Consider the following 21,758-nt stretch of genomic DNA (forward strand, 5'->3'; position numbering starts at 1 on the left):
ATAGCAACTACATAACAGTAGAAAGTCAGCCATTCATTATTATTTGTTCTTGTTTATCATGGTAGTTTCTTATTTTATTTTGTAGTAGCATCAAAAATGTGTCTGGAGCTTTCCTAAAAGACAGTGTCCCTGTCCCATCCATAAGCTAAAAAGGTTGAATAAATATATAAAATGAAATTTCAGTCAGGTCATGGATATTATTCCATGGGCAGAAAAACAGCTAAATTAAGATTATTTGCTCAGATTATTTGCTCAGCTCCAGTAATGCGCATACCCACCTTCTTTACATTGTAAATGAACTGTTTGTTGAAAAACATTGGAGAAAGCAGAGGGTTAAAGGTGGATATCTTCAGAATCCAAAGTAGATGTAACAAATATACTTTAACACTGCATTTCATTGCTGTGAAAGTGTGAAAATATTTCATTTATTTCTCATTTCAAAAATGTGCTTTTTCTGCATATCTAGGATAATGGAGGGAGGAAATGGAGCAGGAAACATTCAGTTAAATCCTGTGAATGTCAGGCTTGGGGGCTGGGGTGGGGGAGGGGAGAGCCCAAAGCTGAAAGGTAGCTCAAGATGAATTTAGCTGAGCTTCCATTAGAAGCATGGTGTGGGTCTGGACAGGTTTCCTGTAGTGTTTTGACCAGATCCTCTTGACAGTTGGCATGTTGTTCACATCTGTTCTTTTGTCACAGTTCTAAGAGACAAACAACAGCAGGCAGGGTTAAAAGGTGACTTCCTGTGCTCCAGAGCAAAACTATCATTAGCAGCTGCTTCCCAGCTACCTGCCAGAAGTGATTTATAGAATCCGAGATGGGAGAGGGTAAGGCCTCATTGGAGCCAGAGTGCTTTACTCTTTTGTAGTATTTATCCAAGAGTTACAAGATCCTTGAAAACAATGTTCTGGTGCCATTTGAAATGCATACGTCTCTTCAGGCTTGTGTATTGCGTTTGAGCGTTTGTTGTAAAGTGGAGGTACTCAAAACTTGTCATGCGTACAGGTCAGCTTTGTTAGCCGTGTTAGAGATGTTGAAGCTGCCAAATGAACGTTCCATTTACATTGCTTTTTAAGTGCTTTAAAGGGAAATGTGGAAAATAGCTAAGGATATTCGTCCTAAAATCAGTCCAATTTGTTGAGGGACCAGATGGATCCATGGAAGTAACTGAGGCCTGAAAATTCCCATGGTTTTGTCCATAATATTTAGTTTTGGGCCCATGTCTAGATTCTAGGGGAATAGAAAGTTGGGGTGCTTTGTTTTTTAGATAGGAACAAGTGTTGGCAGTAGTTTAATGTTTGTGTTAGGAAAGCTGGATAAATTGTGCAGCAGCTACTTTAAATATACCATCAATCCTCCATTTAGTGTTCAAAGCCAGAACTGAAAAATAAACTAATTTTTTTCCCACTTGACTCCCAGTGAAGCACACATATAAGGTATCTGTAGACATATTATTATTATAGTGATGGGTTATTCATGTGCATCTTGAGATTTGTTGCGGGGGGTGGGACCCAAGATTCACCTCTTTCATATAATTACACTCGAAACAGTCAAGCTCCATGATGTCCTTCAGGCTACGTTTATTGATAATCTTAGCATGCAAATAGTCAAAACTTAGCTGTGATCAGCATCCACTTAAGATGAATGGTGGAAGTTTATGCCTCGGGTTCTTCTGTTTCAACCTGTCTGGCAGTTCTATCAACAAGATAATGTGTTGATTTATGTACTAAAAGTAAGGTTGCTAAGTCTTTGGGTTTCCAAGGGCCATGTCCATTTTTCACTAATTGTAGGTGGCTATGCTTTGGGTTGTCTTTTGTAGCTGTTGATAGTCTCTAGAAGGCTGTTTCTGTGCCACTCTGTTGACCGTAACGTTGAATCTCATGTAATCCATAGTACAGTAAAAGTTGTTTTATCCAGCATGTTGGGGGAATGGGAGGAGCCGGTAAGTGAAAAATTCCGGTTAACTAAGAGGGAGGACGTTTGGGTGTTGGAGGGGGCTTCGGGGAGTGGGTTGGGACACAGGAGAGGGTGCAGGGTGCTGAATCTGGGTGGCGCTCACTTCAGGTGGCTCCCCGGAAGCGGTGACCTGTCCCAGCGACTCCTATGCGGAAGTGCAGCAGGTGGCTCCGCACGCTGCCTCCACCAACAGGCGCCACCCCCACGGCTTCCATTGGCCATGGTTCCCAGCCAATGGGAGCTTCGGAGCTATGCTCAGGGTGGGGCAGGGGAAGCGTGCGGAGCCACCTGCCTAGGAGTAGCTGGGACAGGTCGCCACTTGCGGTGAACCACCCGAGGTGAGCGCTCCCCCCCCCCCCCCGGATCTGGAACCCCGCACCGCCTCCTGCGCCGGACTATAAACCAGAATTTCAGTGAAGATCAGAAATGCCGGTTTATAGGACTTCTGGTTAGTGAAGTGCCAGATAAAACAGCTTTTACTGTACTTGTGAAGCAGGAAAGCATTTGTATCAGGTGATTGGCTACTCTGCCACCATTTAAGCCATCCGTTCACAATTTATGATATTGCTCCAATAGTCAATGAGTGTTGTTGTCAAGTTGTCCTCTTTGGTTGCCCAAGTTAGTAAAAGAACTCAAACTTGAACTTTCCCTTTCCAGTATCTTTAAGAGGTTTTGGACTGTTAATTTATAGCTCATCTCATCAGGGAGCTGGGATTTATGATGATGGAGTGAAGGGACCTTGTCAGGCCACAAAATTGTGTTTTGGTTAGGATTTATTTATTTATTTATTTATTTGCTTACTGTTTAGTCCTTTAAGACTGAAAGAGAATGAAGAAAAATTACCTTTGTTGTATGCACTAGTAGGATGTCATCAGCGTTCTCTTATGAGGCTCTTCAAGATGAAGATGCATTACTTCTCTTTTTAGTGTACTTATATATTTTATAAAACCATAACAACTTAAAAAACATACCTATGGTGAGATTTTTCAAAAGTGCCCAGATGATGTAAGAGCACAAAGTCACTTTTAAAAATCCCAACCATAATCTGTTCAGTCGAAGGACCTGTATATACTGGAGATATTTGTATCAATATAGCTACATGTATGTAAAACCCCAGTCTAGATGCAGTACTCTGGTGTAAAACAGAGTTGCACCAGTGTAGCTTACTCCAGTTTGAGGTGTGTCTACACTGACCGTTTAAATTACCAATGTAATTATATCAATGCAAAATCCCTAGCATAGATAGGCACCAAAGTCTGATCCTTTCAGCGGACACCACAGGATAATAGTGCTTTTGTATGGTTAGTTCTGTTCACTTCATGTAGTGGTAAATAATATGGCTGGAAGTAAGTGGAGGGGGTGGGAACGAGGGAATTAGACCTATAATTATTTGATAAATTTTCCCTCCCTCATTGAAAGCCAAAGCCATACCTGAACAGAAAACAAAACACCCCGAAAGACTACATAAACTAATGACTGGCTTGCAGGTAAAATGCATGTTTTAAAGATGAAACCTTCATTTAGGTTCAACGGGTATATAGTAGTATTACTTTAATTCCAGACCCTCACTAGAATCCATAAATGTTTTCCATATGTTTGCAAATAAATTTCACATGTCCCTGTATATTATAAATTTTCCTCTCAAGAGATGCAATCTGAGTAAGGCTAGCCATCCATTCTGTTTCCATTGGGGGAGCACTGTCTTTCCAAGGATCTGGGATTGTTCTGTTTGCCTTCACTAATCCAGTCTACATGCAGACTGCCTTCCTCAATTAAATGTTCTTCAATTCGGAAGTATCACTTATACTTCAGACACAATGTATTCTGTGCTTCTGCAGCCACAGAATTTACAGCTGAATCCTCCATCCCTTGCTGGAGAATTATTTTTCAAAATCTAAGCTTTCACTTTTAAAAATTAAAATTAAAAAAAAGGTTTTCTCCCATATGATTATCAACTGAAAAACGAGAACTTTGTCCACTGAACGATGGAGTGTGTCTTCCTGAGTCTGCAGAATGTGTGAAGGAATAGCTCTGAGCAGTGTAAACAGCCCATTGAAATAAATAGTGGTTGTTAATTCTGAAACCTGTTGACAATCTTAGCAGAAACATTGGTCTGATCTGTGTATCGTATAAATCCAAGTAGCCTTCCTGTGTGCCAGAAGTGGACCCAGTGGCAGAAAAACTCTCTAGCTTTCCCCTTGACAACTTCCTCAATGTAGTTCTGTTTTATAAATACAAATATCTTTCTCTCTTTTCTCCCCCCTCCCACATTCAATTGTTAATATGCCAATGTAAAATAGTTACTTTGGTATCAAATTCTAACACATGCTACAGTACTGACTATTTTAATATTTAATCAAAACCTCTCCATTTAAATGAAACTGCTGAAGAATCTCCAATCTGCTACACCAGAGTCCTGCAGAATCTATAATCTAAAGAGGAACGATGGTGGTTATACTTGCAGCGCTACCAAATTCATGGCCGTGAAAAACGCGTCATGGACCATGAAATCTGGTCTTTTGTGTGCTTTTACAGATTTCACTGAGGAGACCAGCATTTCTCAAATTGCGGGTCCTGACCCAAAAGGGAGTTGAAGGAGGGTCACAAGGTTATTTTAGGGGGGTCGCTGAATTGCCACCCTTACTTCTGCGCTGCCTTCAGAGCTGGGTGGCCGAAGAGCGGTGACTGATGCCTAAGGTCCCAGCTCTGCAGGCTGCAGTGCAGAAGTAAGGGTGGCCATACCGTACCTTGCCATCCTTACTTCTGCACTGCTGCTGGCGGCAGCTCTGCCTTCAGAGCTGGGCTCCTGGCCAGCAGCTGCCACTTTCCAGCTGCCCAGCTCTGAAGGCAGTGCTTCTGCCAGCAGCTGCACAGAAATAGGGGTAGCAGTACCGCAACCCTCCCTACAATAAACTTGCAACCCCACCCCTCCTCTTTTTTGGGTCAGGACCCCTACAATTACAACACCATGAAATTTCAGGTTTAAATAGCTGAGATCATGATATTTACTATTTTTAAAATCCTCTGACTGTGAAATTGACCAAAATGGACCATGAATTTGGTAGAGCCCTAGTTATACTGCTAGCCTAGGACTCTGGACAGCTGGGTTCAATTCCCTGCTCCCACACAGACTTCTTGTGGGATTGTAGGCAAGTCTTTGTGCTTTAGTTCCCCATATGTAAAATGGGGGTCAGAGTATTCTCCTATCTCAAAGGGGAGTTGTGAGGATAAATACATTTTAAGACTGTGAGGTTCTCAGATACTACAGTGAAGGAGTGAGTTGGGGAACATACAAATACGTTAGATAGAATCCTTGAACTAGAACATAGGTCCAGCCTGCTGTGGAATACGTTGGATCTTTCACTTAGTATACTGAACATTCGGTTGAGATAGCCCTAAAGTACGTGTCGAGAATGATCCTTTTTTCTCTTGCATTTTCTCAATAGGCATGTATAATCACAAATTCCCATAGCCCGGGGATAAAATTGTGAGGTTGTTGGGTGTTTATCACGTGGTTTGGCTGCTGCTAATAACCGTTTAGGTCTCAGACCCGATTACCTGCCATGTCATTACAGATTATGTCAAATGTTAACACTGCAGGCTTTTTTTTTTTTTTTTCCATCTCTCATTGTTTTATAATTTAAAAAACAGATCTTGTCCCACTGCCTTTCCATGAAACCTTTCCCCTACTTTCATCTCCCATGTGGGTCTCAAGTGCACTAAGGCACCAGTTTTAAGATTCATAAGATTTATGTAAGTTGAATATGCACTAAATCTGATTTTTCTTGCTAGCATGTCAGTTCACACTCAGAGAGTTCTTGTCAAGAACCACTGCCATTTTTTTTAAGAGATAATACTTAGAACCTCATTAAAGAATTTGTTACTGGCCACAGGATATTTTTTTAAGTTGTATTTAAATTTGGAATATACTTTTTTTTTTTTGTCAGAAAACAATGTAGTCTGTTTGTTCTGGGGGAAGGGACTCTCTGTGGACAACGCTGAAGGGTGGTAGGATTCTTCTGTCCGCACCAACTCCTGCATTAGTTTGGACAGCAGCTTGAGCAGCAGCAGCAGGTTGTGGCTTCCCTTCACAGGGCTATGAGATAGTGGCAGAAAGGCAATGTGCTTCTTTACAGGGCAGGGCAAAGGCCAAGAGGACTAGACAGTTTCCACCGTCCAGCTTGACTCTTCTATAGGCTGGGCAGAGTTCAGGGAAAAGCCACAACAGTGAAATCAGGTGATATGTTGCCTATGTTCTTACTGCTGCTTAGCAACCAACCGTAGCTGCTGCTCCTGGTTCCTGTTGCTGTTCTGTATGTATGACTGTGGGCTCAGAACTCCCACCCACATCCTCTGAGGTTGGCTTTTGGGCTCGCATGCAAACCACAGCTGTTCCGTTTGGGTCGAAAATACCAGCTGAGAAAAGTGAACCTGATCCCCTCCCCAAATCCTCATTCAAAAAAAAAAAAAACCTCTTTGCTTTATCAAAAGAAGAAAAATGAAAGACTTAGAAGTAGATAAGATTTTTTTGGTACTTAAGTATTTTGCATTAAACAAAACTTATTACTGTGCATCAGAACCCATTACTTGAATGCCAAACTTACACTGGCCAAATGTTCCTGTATCTTAGTACAACTCTCATCCTTCCTGCCTCATCACTTCTTCCAGATCTCTGTCTTCATTTGTTCCAACAGACTGATCGCTGAATTTTACGTCCCCATAATAAGTCTCATGTACAGTTTGGTGATAATTCTTTTCTTTCTATTGACACTAAGATGTCTTGTGTTTTGACAATGCTTCCTACCTCTAATGGAATCCTCCTGAATTGCATACTGTCAAGGTTCCTTCCCCACTCTGAACTCTAGGGTACAGATGTGGGGACCTGCATGAAAACCCCCTAAGCTTATTTTTACCAGCTTAGGTTAAAACTTCCCCAAGGTACAAACTATTTTACCCTTTGCCCTTGGACTTTATTGCTGCCACCACCAAGCGTCTAAAAAATATATAACCGGGAAAAAGCCCACTTAGAAACGTCTTTCCCCCCAAAATCCTCCCAAACCCTACACCCCCTTTCCTGGGGAAGGCTTGATAAAAATCCTCACCAATTTGCACAGGCGAACACAGACCCAAACCCTTGGATCTTAAGAACAATGAAAAAGTAATCAGGTTCTTAAAAGAAGAATTTTAATAGAAGAAAAAGTAAAAGAATCACCTCTGTAAAATCGGGATGGTAAATACCTTACAGGGTAATTAGATTCAAAACATAGCGAATCCCTCTAGGCAAAACCTTAAGTTACAAAAAGACACAAAAACAGGAATCTACACAGCTTATTTTCTCAGCCATTTAAAGAAAACAGAATCTAACGCATATCTAGCTAGATTACTTACTAAGTTCTAAGACTCCATTCCTGTTCTGTCCCCGGCAAAAGCATCACATAGACAGAGAGAGCCTTTGTTTCTCCCCCCCTCCAGCTTTTGAAAGTATCTTGTCTCCTCATTGGTCATTTTGGTCAGGTGTCAGCGAGGTTATCCTAGCTTCTTAACCCTTTACAGGTGAAAGGGTTTTTCCTCTGGCCAGGAGGGATTTTAAAGGTGTTTACCCTTCCCTTTATATTTATGACCCATACATACTCTGTGGCAGAGATATGAGAGAATATTGAGATGTGTGGGTGGATGAATAAGTGTTGAATATACAGAACTTACGACTTGATTTTTCTTATTCTCCTCTATCTTGGGGGTTATAGTGGATTACACATTGAATATGACCGAATAATATGGAGTATTTGCATAAAAAGCTAATATACCAGAGTGTATTATCAACAGGAGTATCATATGTAAGACACGGGAGATAATTGTTCTGCTCTGCTCAGAGAGTAGAGCACCTGTGAGGAACAGATTTTTGGTTTTTTGGGTTTTTTTAAAGGCATGTTGAACCTTGAGAAAAGAAGACTGAGAGGACCTTCTAACAGTTATCAAATATATTAAGGGCTGTAATAAAGAGGCCAATGTTCAGTTGTTCTCCATGTCCACTGAGGAAGGACTGGAAATAATCGTTTTTGATCTGCAGCAAGGGAAATTTAGATTAGATGTTAGAGGACAGTCTTTTTAAGCTGGGTAAGTACTGGAATAGGTTACCAAGGGAGGTTGTGGAATACCTGTCACTGGAGGCTTTTAAGACCACCTTAGACAAACACCTGTTAGGGATGGTCTAGGTATACTGGACCCTGCCTCACCATGGAGAGGTGGACTATCTGACCAGATTAATTATGCTACTAACTAGTCCTGGGCAATCAACAGGGAACCTCCACTAGTTGGAAAGATTTTTACTGTAGGAAGTCACTTCAAAAATTAAATCCCTTGTTAAGTGTGGGACCTTCTCTCATTCACGTCTGTGTCATGTTAAGGCATGATTCTGCCTTTGTCCACAGTGTTTTGGGTTTTTTTAGTAGATAGGTTGAAAAAAGCTACATTAAAATTAAATTTGCTGCCAATACAATCAAGTTATGATTTCTTCTGAAGCATTTGATACTGGGCTAGACAGATGATTGGTATGAGCTGAGATGGCAATTCCTATGTTCCTAAACTGATTAAACTACAAGAATAATCATATAGTTCCGGCTATAAAGTATCTATATTCCATTGCAGTTTGTAGATTAGAGAGGATCAGTCATAAAATCCACTGTGGTGAAAGTTGCATAGATATGTAGTGCATAAAATGGATTCATTCTAATATATTTAACTGATCTCCCCCTCCCGCCCCCAATTTATTTACATGTAGCAAGCTCAACCCTTGGGGGAAATGGTTGCAAGGTAGAGGTTTTTAAAATGTGACTAAGATTTAGTTACTTTTAAAGAAAAAAAAACTTAAAAAGCAACCAAATTATTATCACTGGAGAGTGAAGCTGGATTTTGTTCCAAGAGTGTAGGAAAATGGAATTGGTAGCTCTAAAGTGTTCTGAACCACACATCCTCTGTTGTATGAGTTTCAGGCCTTAAAACAATAACTTCCATCCCTTTTCACCAAATCACCCTGCCATTTCACTGTCTGTGAATTTCACCACACAGTTCTGAAAATGTTTTAGGGAACAGGTGAAGTGAAAAGTATTCTCCAAACACCTCAAAGTGCTTGACAAAGCACTTACATACCAGTGCTTCAGTAACTTTATGTGGGCAGAATGGTCTCTGCAGTACCATACTGCTAAACACAAACTACTAAAAAAATAAAAAGAAAAGGAGTACTTGTGGCATCTTAGAGACTAACCAATTTATTTGAGCATGAGCTTTCGTGAGCTACAGCTCACTTCATCAGATGCATACCGTGGAAACTGTAGCAGACTTTATATATACACAGAGAATATGAAACAATACCTCCTCCCACCCCACTGTCCTGCTGGTAATAGCTTATCTAAAGTGATCATCAGGTGGGCCATTTCCAGCACAAATCCAGGTTTTCTCACCCTCCACCCCCCCACACAAATTCACTCTCCTGCTGGTGCTAGCCCATCCAAAGAAAATAACAGAACGCCACTAGCGGTCACCTTCAGCCCCCAACTAAAACCCCTCCAACGCATTATTAAGGATCTACAACCTATCCTAAAGGATGACCCAACACTCTCACAAGTCTTGGGAGACAGGCCAGTCCTTGCCTACAGACAGCCCCGCAACCTGAAGCAAATACTCACCAACAACCACATACCACACAACAGAACCACTAACCCAGGAACTTATCCTTGCAACAAAGCCCGTTGCCAATTGTGCCCACATATCTATTCAGGGGACACCATCACAGGGCCTAATAACATCAGCCACACTATCAGAGGCTCGTTCACCTGCACATCCACCAATGTGATATATGCCATCATGTGCCAGCAATGCCCCTCTGCCATGTACATTGGTCAAACTGGACAGTCTCTACGTAAAAGAATCAATGGACACAAATCAGATGTCAAGAATTATAACATTCATAAACCAGTCGGAGAACACTTCAATCTCTCTGGTCACGCAATCACAGACATGAAGGTCGCTATCTTAAAACAAAAAAACTTCAAATCCAGACTCCAGCGAGAAACTGCTGAATTGGAATTCATTTGCAAATTGGATACTATTAATTTAGGCTTAAATAGAGACTGGGAGTGGCTAAATCATTATGCAAGGTAGCCTGTTTCCTCTTGTTTTTTTCTACCCTCCCCCCCCCCCCCCCAGATGTTCTGGTTTAACTTGGATTTAAACTTGGAGAGTGGTCAGTTTAGATGAGCTATTACCAGCAGGAGAGTGAGTTTGTGTGTGTATGGGGGTGGGGGGGATGTGAGAAAACCTGGATTTGTGCAGGAAATAGCCCGACTTGATTATGTAAAGAGTTGTCACTTTGGATGGGCTAGCACCAGCAGGAGAGTGAATTTGTGGGGGGGGGGGTGGAAGGTGAGAAAACCTGGATTTGTGCTGGAAATGGCCCACCTGATGATCACTTTAGATAAGCTATTACCAGCAGGACAGTGGGGTGGGAGGAGGTATTGTTTCATATTCTCTGTGTATATATAAAGTCTGCTACAGTTTCCACGGTATGCATCTGATGAAGTGAGCTGTAGCTCACGAAAGCTCATGCTCAAATAAATTGGTTAGTCTCTAAGGTGCCACAAGTACTCCTTTTCTTTTTGCGAATACAGACTAACACGGCTGTTACTCTGAAACCTAAAAAAATAAAGGGAAAGCAGCATTTTTCTTCTGCATAGTAAAGTTTCAAAGCTGTATTAAATCAGTGTTCAGTTGTAAACTTTTGAAAGAACAACCATAATATTTTATTCATCGTTACGAACAATCTCCATCCCCAAGGTGTTCGTAACTCTGAGGTTCTACTGTATGTGTAAAGAGGCACATATAGCATTTGTTTTCAATGCTGAATTTTTCAGCAAATCTGTAAATAATATCTACAGTCCACACACACTTTCTAGTAATGGATTCTGCTAACATGCAGTTTTTCTATAATTCATAGTAGTTATTAATTGTGCTAAACTACTTTTCCTTTACCTAAAAGAAGCAATTTCTGTTGCCTCCAGTTCCCTTCTCTAAAAACAGTTTTATAGTGTATTTCCTGGCTCTCTATCTTCCCATATACATATGCAGTCAGGTTTGCAGTGGGACAGTGATATATCCTGTAGGAAATTGAAAAGTGGTCTCTTGCAGTGATGTAAGTTTCCTTACGGTTGTATCTTGCCAAAACATGTAAGCTTTGTAATAAGATGTGCCAGTTAGGCATCATTTTATATTGTTTTCCTTTTTTTTTTATTTAACGGCCAGTGTGGGAATTTGGGGGCAGCTTTTTAATGAGAAACGCCCTGCCAGCCCCATGAGCCTAGCACCTCAGGTTAACGGACGATGGCAACACTATTTCATATGATGATTGTTTTGGTTTTGTGCATTACATTTAATTGCTTTATTATATATAATTGTAATGGGAAGCAATCAGGTATTCTTCAGAATACCAAGAACCATCACACGCATAATGCTCCTATATCTGAGATTTCTAACCTGAGAAAAATGCATCCTCCTTCAGATCATAAAATACATCATTTGGGCTGTGCTGTGAATGCTGCCAGAGGTCAAAATGAATTGAACAGTCGCCGTTTTCAAAGTTGCTGTCTCTCGCCTAGGTGAATAAACCTGTGTTCTGAATGAATGTATTGTAGCAAACTCACACTTTCATATATCACTTGAAAGTGTCTCGGTTTCTCTAGTTTGGAAAAATAATTTTGTAAGGGCAAATGTCTGTATTGAAATGACCCTACTTAATTCTGAGATCTAGCCTCAAAACGCTTTTGTGTTAGTTTTAACACCTCTCTTCATGCAAACCAAGCAGTGGGAAAGGGTATTTCCAGCTTGTCTTAGTTTTGTGTTTCTTTTAACACTCTTGAACTCAACCAGTGACAATTGAAAAGGGCACACACTCACACAGTCGAGCTTCACACTTGATTTGTCACAAGGTGATCCTGAATGATGCTTGTTGACAGTGGGACTTTGAATTTTAAAACTGCAGTAGCTAAAACTTTATGAAGCTGTACAAACTCTGACGCCCCAACCCTCCAGTTACACTGACAGGCAAGTTCTGAGGTGGATGGAAATGTGGTTGGAGAAGGGGGCAACTTAGCTGTCTCCAGCCACTTTCAGTTCATTTTATGCTGCATAAGCACTACAAGCGAACTTGGCAGACTGGAGAATCCGACTTTGTAACTCTATCCAGTCTGTCTCTGCTATTTAAAATTACCCAAGGAACCTATGCACTATGTAGACAGAGTATAGTTAAGGGTGGCAGTCCAAATCTCTCTGACCTTGTTGGTTTGTTTAAATAATTGTAGGTCTGATTTTAAGCACAGGGTTTTTGGAATGGAGAAGAAGAGGTTGTATGGAAGCTTTCTATTTTTATAGTAGGTGTGAGAGAATAAGACGGACATCATGTATCTGCTTGGAAGATTACATCATGTCTAACAGCACGCTGAGTTTGTTTAGATTTAGCCTTTGGGTTTGTCTAAAACAAGATTTTTTAAAAAGGTGTATTTTTAAAATGTGTTAGCTAACACATTTTAACACTGTTGTAAGCAGGACAAGTTTTGTTTTAGCATGTGCTAGTTGGTCAAAGTGAACCCTAGGCACCCCTTGAGGTTCACCTCAACCAACTGACACACATACAATGTGTCCTGGATACTCTAGTGCAGTGGTGCTCAAACTTTTCCTGCCACACCCCCCATTACCAATAATGGAATCTGTCCACGCTCCCCCTCCATTACTGCACAGTTGGCTCAGCAGAGGAGCTTGGGCTGATGGCAGAGCTGGGGGCAGAACTGGGGATAGGGGAGAAGCTGGGCTGGGGGGGAATGAGGGCAGAGCTGGGGTGGGGGCAAAGCAGGAGCAGAGTGGAGCTGTGGCTGGGACCAGAGCTGGACCAGGCTAGGGGCAGAGTAGGGGGCGGGGCAGAGTGAGGCTGGGTGGCACTCCCTCTTTGCCCCCAGTGGGGGCTGGCCCAGGCTCCGCCGTGCACCCCCACACAAACGTCCCTCTCCGCCCCCCTAGGGGATGCACCCCACAGTTTGGGGACCACTGCTCTAGTGAATTAAAACATGTTGGCCAACACATTTCTGAAATACATCTTTTTATCCTAGTTTAGATAAGCCCTTTGTGTGTTGTTGCTAAAATGTATGTGGGTCACAGCTGGTTAAAGTAATAAATCCCATTGCTTTGTTTTGGGTGGGAGAGTATGGGGGAGGAGAGAACTTTATTTGTAAAATAATTTGTATATAGTTAAATCACTAGACTAGGTTATCTAGGGAGGCTGTGGAAACTCCCATCACTGGAGGTTTTAAGAACAGGTTAGACTAACATCAGTCAGGGATGAACTAGATGTCCTCTTGGTGTCCCTTCAGGAAATTCTGTATACTTGTGTGGACCGTGGCTCAGCAATTATAGTCTTTTGCCCCTCCTTAAATCCTGCTGAAGTTACCCAGAAGAGTCTATATGATTAGTGTGCATCCTGAAATAAATATATTAGGTGAGTGAGAGTAGAGTAACAGTAACATAGCCAGACTGGTTTGAGTAGCAGCCATGTTAGTCTGTATCTGCAAAAAGAAAAGGCGGACTTGTGGCACCTTAGAGACTAACAAATTTATTTGAGCATAAGCTTTCATGAGCTACAGCTCACTTCATCGGATGCATTCAGTGGAAGTAACAGGAATGATAATAGTTCTACATGTAAGATAGGGTTTATCTGATTCTGCCCTCCGGTCAGGATTCTTTTTAATCTATGAAAAAGGAGAAGGAGTACTTGTGGCACCTTAGAGACTAACAAATTTATTTGAGCATGAGCTTTCGTGAGCTACAGCTCACTTCATCGGATGCATTTAAGTGATCCGATGAAGTGAGCTGTAGCTCACGAAAGCTCATGCTCAAATAAATTTGTTAGTCTCTAAGGTGCCACAAGTACTCCTTTTCTTTTTGCGAATACAGACTAACACAGCTGCTACTCTGAAACCTTTTTAATCTATGGACACAGCTCTTTACACTAATATCTAAACTGTAAAATACACACAAATGTTTTGTTGTCTTTTGGCTCTTAAGATACTTGAAAATTTCACAAAGTAGTAAAGGCTGAAAACTTCTGTTATGTATTACATATAACTAAGGAAGTTGTTCTCAATAAGAAGATAGGTTCGTAAATGGCGAGCCATTCTTCTGATATGTTAAAACAGACGTCATTAGTTTCCTTGGCTCTGGGGTACGTATTTAGAATTAAGAGAGCTAGCAATCCGCGCAGAGGAGCAGCCAGAAATTTCTGTTTCTTGCTCGTCATTCAGTTCTGCCTTCTGCTCTTGAAGGTGACACACTGAGCCGGCCAAACTTAGCATGTAAACATGGTCTGAAAGAGAGGCAGCCTTGGCAGCCTGACAAGGAGATGATTGACAACTTCCTGTTACCACAGTAAAAAGGATTAGGGAATTGCCTTTCAGTGTATAACACAACAATGTTAGTGAAGCCTGAGGAGAATGCTGGAGGGAAGTGGAATCTGGAATTAGTGGATGAAGCTGTGCCTGGCCTCCTGGCCTCTGTAATTTAAAGTGGGGGGAGGGGAATTTGCCTCCTGGTGCTAGCTTGGACCATCTGTCTTAGTGATGACAGGAAGAGGGTTGATTCAGAACCACAGGGCAAATGACTATCTAACCACCACTCTTCAGGAGAGAGGCTGTAATTTCCACATGCTCTTTTAAACATAGACAAATCTGGTTTGATTTCCCTTGTCTCTAGTAACTTGAAGAAAACATGCAAAGATTTCAGTCTACTTGGAAATGCACACAGGAGAGTTGTTAAACCAACCATAATTTGGTTTTATTCTCTTAAATGTTGCAGAAAGTTCTCAAAGGAGAAGGCAAATCTCTTTGTGACGTTTTAATAAAGCTAAACAATGAATGTGTTTTGATGAGTCAGCAACCAAACAAAAATTTTTTTTTAAAACCTAGAGCAAACACTTCCATTCAATCCTCTTCTTTTAGTGTGGTCCACTAAGGAAGTGGAAGAGGGTTACTGTAATATTTCATGGTAATCAACTTTTTCTATAGAAACGTATTGCTAATAGATGGAGAGGAAGAATACGTGTCATCAGCTTATCTGAGTGTGGGGGACTGAAAATTTAACTCTGCATAGTGTAGAAATCCATTGTAAACGACTGCATCTAATAACCCTCCTCCCTCATCTACCTGCTTCATGAGATTTGTCAAGGGCCTGATTTCCCTGCATCTTGTAAATGTTTTATGAAAATCAAATCAGAAGTGATTATAAGTAGGCGGTTACTTCATCCTCTGCTTATTTCTGCAAAAAGATAAGTTCGTAATAAATAAATACTACTGCCTTTTTAAACAAAGCTTAACATATTTGCAAGGCATGCAGTGAGAGAATTTAAAAAGTTTGCATCAGCTGTTGAGTTCTATTTTGGTGATGGATTCCAGCTAAAATAATGTGGATAGTTATAATTAAATAAATGACCCTCTTATTGACTTAAAGTATCAGTTCAGTCTGATGAACTGTGTGCAGCTGAATTCATGGTTTTTTTTAAAAAGTTATAAAGAGCAAACCCTTTAACGTGTGGGTGGATGCACAATTTTTTAGCTCAGTTAACTTGGTTTTGTTTAAGGTTTTTTAATTCCAGGTTTTCTTGGAATGACAGTTGCTATCAAATAGCTAGTTTTGTAGAATTTTCTCGTGTTATATGCTCCTACCAGCAGATGGACACAGAACAAAGTTACTCATTGCTTGTGCGTGTGTGCACGCCCACGAGTGCTCTTTTCCCAATTAGTTCCTCTTGCCTTGGTAGTGTGTATACAGATTTCTGAAAGATAAGCCTGTAAGTAACATTGGGTGTTTAGTCACCTGAAAAGGCCTGTCCTACCATCAGCTCTAAAAGGGGTGTCTTTGCTAATCTTGAAGCAGATCTCTGTAAATGAGAACATGCAGACTCAGCTCTTGATTCTACAGACTGTCATAAGCTGTCACCAGAATGCTCTTTCGAGGCCTGAAAAAATTAATTACTGAAAGTACTTGCTTGTGCACTTACTAATATACTAACGATGCAGTGTGGCAACACTACAAAGCTTGTTACCATGCAGTAAGTACCCCTCCTCACAAGGGCAGGCTCTCCTTCTTTGCACAGAGGGTTAAGTTAAACAACCACCAAAGATTTTGAAGAGGAAAGGGGTGTGATTTTTAAGGTACATGACAATGTCCATGTTCCCAGTGAAATAATCTAGTTAATCTTACTAAAGAGAAATCTATTAAGGCAGAGGCAAGGCACAAAGAGAAGATGCCCAAATAACGAGAGACTCTCCGGAGTCTCATAAACAGAACTTGTAGGCTGAAAGAACATTCTTTTCTGTCTAGGTTGTTGTACCGCACTCATCACTGTAACATGCGATAGCTTTAGCCATTGCTGTCAGCATAACTTCCCATATAACTGAATAACATCCCATATAACTTTTTTCACTACTCCTTTTATATCAACTTCTTGAAAGTTAGAAAGTGAGACCTTTCCTTACCAAATGTGTCCAGGATATGAGAACATACAAGATGATTATAGATCGTATTAGAATGGTGGCTTTAATTCACAAATTTCTTACTTTAAAATTTGTTGACATTAAAATTGCTTTTTCTGTTGTGAAAACTCTATTCTGTCCTCTGCTTTTAAGAGACATGTCTGACACCTTGTATCAGTGACAATTAGTCAAGAGTATTTAAAGAACACAGAAAAAACTCAGAGCTTTTACTCTATGCACATTTGACACCATGTACCATTCTAATTAAACTTCTCATGCGCCTGATTCTCATATATACTAAGTCCCCTTCTACCATGCTAGTAGTGTGAGGGAGTCTTAATCAAGCCTTGTACAACATAAGAGAGAACTTAATAATACCAGAAGCAGACTAAGATGCAGTTTAATCAGAAGATTTTGTGCACAGAATCCATGTAAACGTTGCATTAAGTTATGTTGATTTAACACAGCACAGTCATGGGAGTAATCTTGCCACTATATGTTACCACTCCAACAAACAAAAAGGTAATATTAAAACTAACTTGCTAAACTTATATTTTGCTATTTGTATAAATAGTGACTAGGAAACTGTCCAATCATTTAAGAAATTGTAGTCCTATTCCTGTTTTAGAAAATCCTAACCCAGGTTTACTGTAACCACGGTTATCTGTGTACACTCAAATCTTCTCTGAACTCCGTGGAAAGACAATCTCACATTTGCTTCAGGTTTCTGTGTATTACCGCAGTTGTGTAGTGATATTTTTTAAATGTACAGTCTTTTTCTTAAATCTGTCCTTATGCAGCATCGCTTTCAGGGTTATCCAATAACCACTTACCTTACAAGTTCTTGGCAAAAATGTGTTCTTTGACTAGTTTTGGTTTTTAGTCACTTCAGTTTGCCTGTGTTCGCAAGAAATCATTTTATAATTTTAACTTTTTTTAATTTTTTTTTTATTCTCTCACTTTACAGCCCAAATTCTCAAGGGATTTTCAACCTGGCCTTTTTACAAGCACAACAAATACAATGTTAGATGTGACTTGAAAATCTGATCCTGCAAAATATTTCTTGGTGGGTGGGGGTTATGTATGTAAAATCTCATTGATGAGGGAGGAACTGGTGTGTTATGACACAAGAAGAAAGTATTTTCTTCTCCCCTCACTTCTACCAAAATCAAAAGTGCAAAGGCACTAGTCTTTTCCTGAGAGCTTCATCCCAACTTGGGGACTTGCTCTTATAAGATTTAACTGAAGGAATCTTGGGAGAATGACATCTCATGAATTCATTGGAAAGATGGTTGCACCCCAATCGAGCTATTGAAATTGTGCACAAACTACACACATTAAAATAGTGTAAACCAGACGGATTGTCTGCAGAGAAACTGCAGACACAAACTTAACCCAATAGTTGTCTGATCATTTATTTTATGTGCCCAGATATTGTGGTTTTTCTTCCATGGTGTTGCCATTTCAGTTTTTTTTCCCCCAATGATCCAACTGGATAAAGAGAGTCATATAAGAAGAAATAGCTTGTGCTACTCCTCTTAAATTAGTGCATCTGACTATAGTAAATACACAAAGGGGTAGATTCCACATAGAAGATCCTCACAGATGTGTAGGTGGTTGGAGGAAGCTGTCAATCAAGAGAACTTGCAATCTCCTGACCTGTTAGGTCTTTGTCCCTCCTCACCAGCCCTACTGCTTAAACAGCCTCTCCCTGGGAGAGCAGGATACATTGTCCTAATGATTGATCACTATTGCTCCTGTTTGGGATGAAGATCAGTTGGCTCTGCAGCTCTGCACAGGCCTCAAAATTACTCTCTCTAGAGGATGTTAGCTGTGCAGTCATCCTTCTTCACCCTGTTGTGCACCCATCTTTTGTGTTATCCTGCAGTGATAGTCTTTTTCTGACACTTTAAGGCAGCTGCATCAGTACAAGTTCAAACACATGCAAAACTATAACTCACTTGACTACACACACACACATACACTCTCTCTCTCTCTGGAGCCTCAAAGAGTGGCTCTCCAAAACACCACTGCTGCTGGTGAGAGGAGAAGTCCCCCCATCCCTGTGGATACTTGGAGGTTGGTGGGAAGAGGAATAACTTGCTTAAGAAAAGGAATGATTAGTTTTGCTCATCCTTCCCAACGTGAAAAGGGAGGCTGGGGAAAGATGTTGGACTGTCTCCATGCATCTTCCTGCTGTCTGAGAATGGTGGTGGCTGGTGGGGCTCTGGGACACTTCAGCGGCAAGCGTGAGATGGGCGGAGAGAAGGGGATATGAGAGAGTGGTTCTGTCTCCACCCACATTCCAAACCAAACATGGTTGATTCAGCAGATGGGATTGCATAACACAGGGAAGTGAGCAAAGCAGTGTAAAGCAACACAGAGCATTGGTCAGCTAGTGATGTTTGTTTTATGCTTAAAAAAAAAAAAGACGACGAACAAGCTAATGTAATGTAGATTCAGATTATGTTTAGGCTATTATTCGTGTATCTCCTGACTAACTTTAAAAGCATGATTACTTTATTTTGTGGAATCATAAAATCTAGAAAGGCTTATTGTATCATTCAAGAATCATTCTTGACAGCACACTTCTTAGTGCCCTATTCAGTCTGCTTTTAAAAATCCCAAGTGGTAAGGCTTTCATTACTTCCCTTGAGCAACTGACTTCTGACCCTGCCTCAAATTGCATTGCTTCATATTTTCAGCATGAATCTTTCAAATTTCTTTATATAGTCATCCTGTATATTGCATAACAAATGGTGAAACTATTCTGAAAAGCCAGCAGAGGCAAGGTGACCAGTCCAGTTTTGTCACTGTTGGGAAGTAGTCTTTTCTCATCTTGTTCTGTGATCAGTGCTTATCTCAGGATATTACTCAGACACCTGATTAGCCATTCTTGAGCAACAAACACATTTAGTGGGAAATGGACTGTAGTAAATGATTAACACACTGCTCTTCACTAATGACATATATTGACTAGGCTTTTAAAATTGTAAATGACGAAGTCATTTGAAAAAGGAACGTCTCAAATTCTGAGAAGGAAATGTAAGTTAAGCATTTTTTTTAAGCAAACCTACTGCAGTGTTATAATAGAGATCTTTTCACACAGAAACTGGATAATTTGTATTTTCTTCCCCACCAACCGTATCTGACACATTATACGCACACTCCTTTTATAAATGTGGGTAACTCACATTTTCACTTACCCCGTATTTAATAATTGTGCTTGGTGACTTCAGCGTCCATGTGGATAACAAGCCTGAAACAGCCTGGGATTTCTTGGTCACCAATGATTGTCATGGGACTGTGCCATGGGGTTAGCAGTTCAACTTCTTCAGCAGTCCTAGTGTTTGAGATGAGTGGAGGTAGGGGAGTACTGATATGTATACTCACGTTGTGGACAGAGTGTTGCCTCCTTCAGTTTCAGGTTTGACGGTCTACCTTCATGAACTAATGGAACTGAACTGGTTTTAGATGGCTCTGAGGAAGAATATTGATCCTCCTACAGACCTCTCTAGCGATGCTTTGGAATGGTGTAGCACGCTTTTCCGCCACTTTTTGTGAAATGGCCCCAGAGGCACACATTTCTCTAAACGCATCCCCAAGAAGCGTACTGGTGGCATGCAGTGACTGAAGTGAGAGGGAAGACTGCTAGCGCACAAGCAACAGAAATCCCAGCTCGTACATCAGTTGCAGCATAAAATGCTTTTTAAAATCATATGCCATGGCATCATGGGAGGCAAAAAAATGGTGATGGGCTGTATACTAATTAACAGCTTCATACTCTTGTTGGCCGTGGATTGTTATCCTGCAGGGATTTTTCTCTGACACTTCAAGACACCTGCATCAATACAACTCCAGGCTTATGCAACAGTACAGTGTTTCTCGTTGGTATCTAGGCAATGTTTGTGACTTCTCTTGCCATCCGTTCCTTCCACTCTCCCAGTACTTCTTGGCAGGGGTGCCAACAGGTGCAATGAGGTGTTCGGGCACTTCTGCCAGTTTCAGTGCTGATACAATGAAGGATTTCATGCAAGTGGAAGAGAACTTGTTAAATAAATCACACTCTGGATTATTTATGGTACAGGTGAAAAGCTGGACCAGTTTCTGAAACAGGCTCAATGGATGGTCTGCATCAATATGGTGGGCATATTGTTTGCACATCAGATTCAGAGTTCTCAATCAAGATTGCACATGAAGTTATTTGTTATATCCTCAAATCTATGATCAAATAGAGATGCTGGTTAAGACCCCTTGGAATTTCTCTTGCGGGAGAAATAATCTTAATATGAAGCTGCAGGTCTTGTGATAGATCTTGATGGCAGTACATGATGTATCACCCATTTGTTGAGATACTCATTGCAACGCAGTGATGCAGTAGTATCAGACCCAAAAAACTTCAAGACTCTAGGCAAGATCTGGGCTAGAAGAACACTGGACGTATCTTTTGAAAATTAAAGAATATTCACTGAATTTTGAGATTGGTGAGAACTTTAAAAAAAACAGCTTAAAAAGTTGATCATTCTATGTAAGTAGTTTGTGACCCATTAGTGTTAGGCAAATGCTTAGAGAACTGCAAAGAAGGTTCCAATTGACTTTTTTTTAAACCTGCAAAAGACCATTACTAAATCTTCTGCAGCCTGACTATCTAGTCTGTGTGCATAAATCAGTTAGTCACACCTAACATTGTCTGATTGCATCCTATTTAAATTCCTTTAAATGATGCAATCAGCTAATTTTTGCCATCCAGAAGGAGTTATAGCATGAACATCCTGCTTTCTAATGTACATTACAACAAATAACATACCAGGCAAATAGAAATTGTGTTCTCTCACCAAGCACTCATAGGCTATGGCATATTGTATTTTCTGTCTGTGGTAGCAACTTCTGTGACCTACATATAGATCCATCTGCTTTTTTCTAGAATTTAGGGGCAGATTACCTGTATAATGGTGTCTGCTTTTTTGTGTTGCCAATATTGCCGATACCTGAGTTCCTGCATGTATCTCAAAGCTATATGCAGTAATATATGGCTGTATGAATTAATTATCTTTTCCTTCCCTTTTAAAATAGAATGCTACAGACAGCTCTTCTAATTCTTCTCAAAAAAGGGAACAGCCTCTGCGGATACTAGCCTCTCCCACACCCTGCGAACATCGCAGAATTTGCACTCATGGTCACGTTCACGACCAGTATAGCTCTGACCACTACCAACTAGAACAAGTGAGCTTCTTATTAATT

General features: G+C 40.7%; 1 protein-coding gene across 3 annotated transcripts in view; it reads left to right on the plus strand.

Annotated features, from left to right (window-relative positions):
• SPRED2 (sprouty related EVH1 domain containing 2) overlaps positions 1-21,758 on the plus strand; it is an 85,000-nt gene that overhangs the window by 59,282 nt on the left and 3,960 nt on the right. For all 3 annotated transcript variants that reach the window (XM_048842706.2, XM_048842707.2, XM_048842708.2), the window contains exon 5: positions 21,591-21,740. In XM_048842706.2, coding sequence (XP_048698663.1) covers positions 21,591-21,740 — 150 coding nt within the window. The remainder of the gene's footprint in view (positions 1-21,590; positions 21,741-21,758) is intronic.

Source organism: Caretta caretta, chromosome 3, assembly GCF_965140235.1.
Source record: "Caretta caretta isolate rCarCar2 chromosome 3, rCarCar1.hap1, whole genome shotgun sequence".
In the NCBI taxonomy this organism is placed as follows: Eukaryota; Metazoa; Chordata; order Testudines; family Cheloniidae; genus Caretta; species Caretta caretta.